Below are 6,000 nucleotides of genomic sequence, written 5' to 3'. Positions count from 1 at the left end.
ATAAAGATGGCGGCGGTGGTGGTGGTGATGGTGGAATGGTAGTAATTGTGTCGATAACGAGTAATAATTTAAAAATATCTTTTTTGCGATTATAAATTAACAAGCATTTTGTATGAAAAACTTCTAAACTTTTTCTTTTTTTTGAAATTTTGCGTTAAAAACAAATCAGAAAACATTTTAACTTCGTTGTTAGAAAAACAAAAACGTGAATAATCTTTAAAAAAAATTCGGTTTGTAATTTCTCGTCATTTGTTTTTTACAAAAAAAAAATTTTTTTATTTAATTTAATTGACTGAATTTAAAATAATAATAATAATAATTAATTAGACAAAAAATTTTATTTAAATACCAAAAAAAAAAGTAAAAATTTTATTTTCCAGTTTTTTTTTTTCTTTTTTGCATTTAAAATTGATTTCGTATCGATTTGGGATATCGATTTTGCAATAATTTAATTATAAATAAATAAAAAAAATTCCAAAAATTTAAAAAAAAAAGAAAAGTTTTTTTTTTTAAGGTATTGTTAACGATAACTCACCAATGAATGCCAAAACGTGTTGTGGTAACGCATTTCCATGATCCCTTTTTTTTTCTATTTTTTCCGCCATTTATTTATTTATATAAATTATTATTATTATTATTATAAGAACAAATTCGAAAGAAAAAAATTTTTTTTAAAATTCAGGTACGTAAAAGCTTTCGCGGCGTTCTATGTTTTTCTAATCGACCTTTAAAGTCAAAACGTAATAATTAATGGCACTTAAATATTTGTACAAGAGTATTTTTTTTTTTTTTTTTTTGTCTAAATGAAATTTTGTTTAACAATGTTTATATATTTGCCATTATTTGCCACTTTTTAAATCACAAATAAGAAATTTTTTTTTTTTTAATTTTCCCCCCTAATTTTCAAACGTTTTTCTTTTAATCGACCTACTAATACTCATTTATTACAATTTTTTTTTTTTTTTTTTTCCTTCGAGTTCTAAGATCTCCCGTTAAGTGTTATATAACAACATTTATTTATTCATTATTATTATTATTATTATTATTTTAATAAATAATCGATAAAATATATAAAAAAAATTAAATTATAAAATTATCATCAATGAGTATGACCCATTCAAAGTTTCTTTATTATAATTTTTTAGAGGTCAGTTTTTTTTAAAAATTTAATTATTATTATTATTATTATTATTATTATTGGATTTATTTATTTCATTCGAGTAAGAAAAATGAAAAATTTTAAAATTAAAACAATAAAAAGGAAAAAAAAAAAAAATGAAATTGTGTTACTGTGTGACAAATCATTTGTTACGATGAAGGTTTTGTAAATTTTCTTTTTTTCTTTTTTTTTTTTTTTTTTTTTATCAAAAGAGACGGTTCAATGAAAAAAGGTCATGAACTTTACACAGATATTAAAAAATCACATAGTAAACGTTCTATTTTATTTATTATTATTATTATTACCGTACGAAAAAAAAAAAACAGAAAAAATTTGTAAACCAAAAAAAAACGAACGGGTATCCTTTGTATTATTTTTAATTAATTAATTAATAATTTTTTTATTAATTTATTATAATTAAAATCATCAAATTTATATTTTTTATTTAAAATAATAATAATAATAATAATAATAATAATAATAATAATAATAATAATATGAAAACATTTATGCTTTTTCTCTCTGTTAAAAAAAAATTAAAAAAATAATTTCACATTTATTTATTTATTATTATTGTCTCATCGAATAATTTTTTTTATAAAAATAATTAATAATGTGTGTGTGTGTACAATTACATCATGTAAATATTTATTTATTTACTTTTTAATAAAATGATTACGTCAATAAATAAATAATAATAATACTACTATCAATTACCCGGGGGGGAGGGGTTGGGGGGAAATAAGAGAAAATTTATTAATATTTTATAAGTTATAGTATCATAAAATAATTTTGGTTTTTTTTTTATTTTTTTTTATATTTCTTACTCGATACATATATATATTAAATACAAAATTATTATTATTATTATTATTATTATTATTAATATGAAATATCACAGGACGAATAAAATATTACAACGACTTTTTTTTCCCCCTTAAAAATTATTATTTATCTTTTGAAAAATAAAAATATATATATAAGTAAAAATAATTTCTATCCTGTTTTTATTACTATTATTATTATTATTATTATTTTCCTAATTATTATTATTATTATTATTATTAATTACGACGTATTCTTATGTGCAGAATGTACTATTGGATATCCCATCGGGTATTTCTAACATAATTGATCCATTATTTGTATATTTTTTTTTATTGCTTCTTTCGTCTCCTTTCTAATAAAAATAAAATTCATTATTATTATTATTATTATTATTATTATTAATATTTTATAATATTTATAATATAAATAATATAAATTGTAAATACAAACTTCTTGATGAAGTGGTAATCTTTCACCGGCCGTCAGTTCATCTCTCGAATAATGTTCTATTATGGCTGATGCATAACAATCTCCCAGCATGTTATTTACCGTTCTACATCGATCCCTATTAATTTATTTAATTATTTTGGTGTCAGAACATTATCAGGTACAATTTTAAATTGTTTAAATATTTTTTTTTAATTACTCACACTAGCCAATCGACGGCAAATAATAGGGATACATCTTCAACGGGACAACCGATTGAAGTCAACATCATTAGCATGAGTACAAGAGCAGCACTTGGAACGCTAGCAGAAGACATACTTGCTGCAGTTGATACCAAACTATAAAAAAAAATTTTTTTTTAAATTAATTTAATTAATAAATTTTTCGAATTCAGGTGTACCTCATACCTCACTGTAATTATTTCACTAGCACTTAAAGTCATTGAATTTAATTGTGATATAAATATTGTGGCACTGCTTAAAAAAAGTGCCGTACCATCCATATTTATTGAGCAACCGATGGGTAATATAAATCTTGATATTCTCTGATCAATTTTTAATTTTTCATCCATGCATTGAAAAGTTACGGGTAAAGCAGCGGCCCTGAAATAATTTTCACCAAAAAAAAAATTGTAATTATTTTCTATCGATAAAAACCTTTTATATTTACTTTTTTTTGTATTTAAATTACGTTGAAGCCGTGGCAAAAGCTGTTAACATTGCTGGAGCAAGATCCCAATAAAACTTGAAAGGATTTCTTCTAATTATAATAAAATAAAGCAGTTGCAGAGCAATAAATTGATAAATAATGAGACCTATCACGACTGTGAACACAAACCAACCTAATTGAGCAATGACAATGCCTAAATCGTTAACTGATAATATTTTCCCACAAATCACGCTGCATATTCCAATTGGTGTCAACCTATAATTTCAACAGACAAAAATAATAACACAATACTATTACTGATGAGACAAAAAAGGAAAATCATAAATAACTTACCACATAATTCCAGACATTATTTTCATAACAACTTCATAAATACAACGAAAAAAATTAATAACAGGTTCACCGGTTGATGGTTGTATCGTACCCAAAACCGTACCAAAAACTAAACACGATATTATAATTCCAATATTATTGCTTCCATCTCTTAAAATACAAATAATAATAATAATAATATGTACAATATCAAGGAATATATGAGAAAAATTTATTTACTACCTACCTTGGATGTAAAGTTCTCATCATTTTAAATGATGATTCTGAATTTGTATTATCAAAATCCGTATTATTATTTAAAGTATCATTTTTATTTAACGGTTTTACCGGAACGTAAACTGTATGGGTCTGAAAATTAATTTTATTTATTAGATTATATTTTTTTATTTATTTTTATATAATTATATTTATTAAATACCACTTGTCACCATTGTAAAAAATTATTTATAATAAGTTATTTTTGTAAAAGACCAAGAGAAAAAAAAAAAAAAAAAAAACTAAATTTGAGGGGTTGATAGAAAAAAAAAAAAGAAAAAAAAAAATTTCATAATTTTCAGGAGGTTTTTTTTTTTTTTTTTTTATAAAAAGACCTATAAATATAAATATTAAAATACTGTGCAATAATATTTTAATACCTGTTGAAAAAATGCTTGAAAGATGTTGTCGGGAAACATATTCCTAAAAAAAAATGATTAAATCAGTTCAATCTCACTCCCACGATCCAATTTCTCAATTTTTATTATTAATATTAGTTATTAATTAATTAATTAATTAATTAAAGAGTTAATAATTATAAATAATTTCAATTTTATCTTAATTTAAATATGTTTGTGTAATTTTCTTATACGCAATATAAAAATCTCTTTCTATTATCATTATTTTAAAACTATAAATTGATCATTAATAATTTTTTTAATTAATAAATAAATAGAAAGTGGGAATGGTAATTAATATCCATATTGACCAACTTAATTTAAATAATCTTAATAACTTTTAATTTCTTCTTTTTTTTTTTTTTTTAATAATTATTTTTAGTTGAAAACTTTTTGTTCTTATAGTTAGTAAAACATTTTAATAAATAAATTTTTATTTAAACTTGACCAATTTGAAAATAAAAAATAAATAAATATGTATATATAGACAGACCTTCCTATATCTAAAAAATTATCTAAAACGTTGATAATTTTTTTATCTTTTTCTAATTCTAATGTTGTTTTAGATTCTTGATTTCCTGGATGTATGAGCAAAGCCAATATGATGCCCAAACATGAATTAAAAAATGATGTCAATACAAAATAAGACAAAGTTTTAACAGCTATTTTTCCATTTAGTTTTGCATTTAAACTAGCTGAACCTAAAAATTCAATTTTTATTAATTAATTAGGTTTAAAGTGTGATAATAATTTAAAATTTTAACTTACAGGAAATAAGACTGGAAACAACCAATGGTAAAATAATTAATTTTAATATTCTCATAAATATTTCTCCCGGATATGATATTATAAGTATGCTATCTTCTGACGGTTGATAATTTCTTAATATTAATCCTAAAAGTATAAACCATGGTCAGTTATCATAGATTCTTCTTCTTCTTCTCATTTCAAGGTTAATTTACTTTTTTTGATTATAAGCCAAGAGAAGGTTATAAATTTTTTTTTGGTATCAGGTAAACATAATAAATTTTATATACTTTACCAGATATTGTACCACAAACGACTCCTGTTAACGTCACAACCAAAAGTAAATTATCTTTTATTAATTGCAATATAAAACTTTGTTCAGAAACTTCGATTTCTAAATTGGAATCAGATGACATTTCCAAACCGTCGGGAGATGATTTCGTTGGAGAACTCGGTATGCCATCCATTTTGATATATTATTATTATTATTATCTATAAATGAATAAATATTTTTATAAATGATAATGTTCCTGGTCCTCCTGTTGATACGACTCATACATTTTTCCATTTAAAACAAATACAATACCGGAAATAATTGTTATTTTACGTTTGCTAATGTTAACTAACCAAAAATAATAATAATAATAATAATAATAATAATAATAGGCGGTTTTAAAACGTCAGCTAAACATCAATCAAACCAAATCAGGTTAAAATTTCTTGTCATATTGAAAAGAAAGAAAGGAAGAAAAAAATTAAAAATTAAAATTACTTACACATTAATGAGTTAAATTATTCCGTTAAATTAATATAACCGGAAGTTAAAATAAATAAAATGTATATTATTTCTTTTTTTTATAAAAAATAATGATAATGATTCATAGCTTTTAGAGAGAGAAAAAAAAAATGAAAAGAAAATTTCAAAAAAAAAAAAAAAATCAAACCTGCGTATAAGCTTCGCACACATTTTGCCGGGGAAATACGAAAAAAAAATTTTTATTTTTTACTAATCATTTATAAAATAAGTTAAAAAAATAATTTTTATATTTATTATTTAAATAATAATAATAATAATAATAAGACAACGAGTTGTAGTAGTATTATTATTATTTAATAATTGAACGTAAACCGAAATTGTTTCAAAATGGGTTACTTGTTAATAAG

At 21.8% G+C, this 6,000-nt stretch overlaps 1 protein-coding gene across 1 annotated transcript; it reads right to left on the bottom strand.

The window, feature by feature from the left end:
* Positions 1-2,281: 2,281 nt before the first annotated feature.
* Positions 2,282-5,303, bottom strand: Phum_PHUM347540 (Excitatory amino acid transporter, putative; the record flags this gene model as incomplete). Its single annotated transcript, XM_002427776.1, has 11 exons — positions 2,282-2,335; positions 2,438-2,552; positions 2,638-2,772; positions 2,842-3,036; positions 3,125-3,358; positions 3,437-3,586; positions 3,663-3,784; positions 4,072-4,114; positions 4,583-4,790; positions 4,858-4,983; positions 5,132-5,303. The coding sequence occupies 11 exons, from the start codon at positions 5,301-5,303 to the stop codon at positions 2,282-2,284; spliced, it is 1,554 nt and encodes a 517-aa protein (XP_002427821.1).
* Between the last annotated feature and the right edge of the window lie 697 nt (positions 5,304-6,000).

Source organism: Pediculus humanus, genomic scaffold (assembly GCF_000006295.1).
Source record: "Pediculus humanus corporis 1103172107761 genomic scaffold, whole genome shotgun sequence".
Classification (NCBI taxonomy): domain Eukaryota; kingdom Metazoa; phylum Arthropoda; class Insecta; order Psocodea; family Pediculidae; genus Pediculus; species Pediculus humanus.
This window is presented reverse-complemented; position numbering and strand designations above follow the sequence as displayed.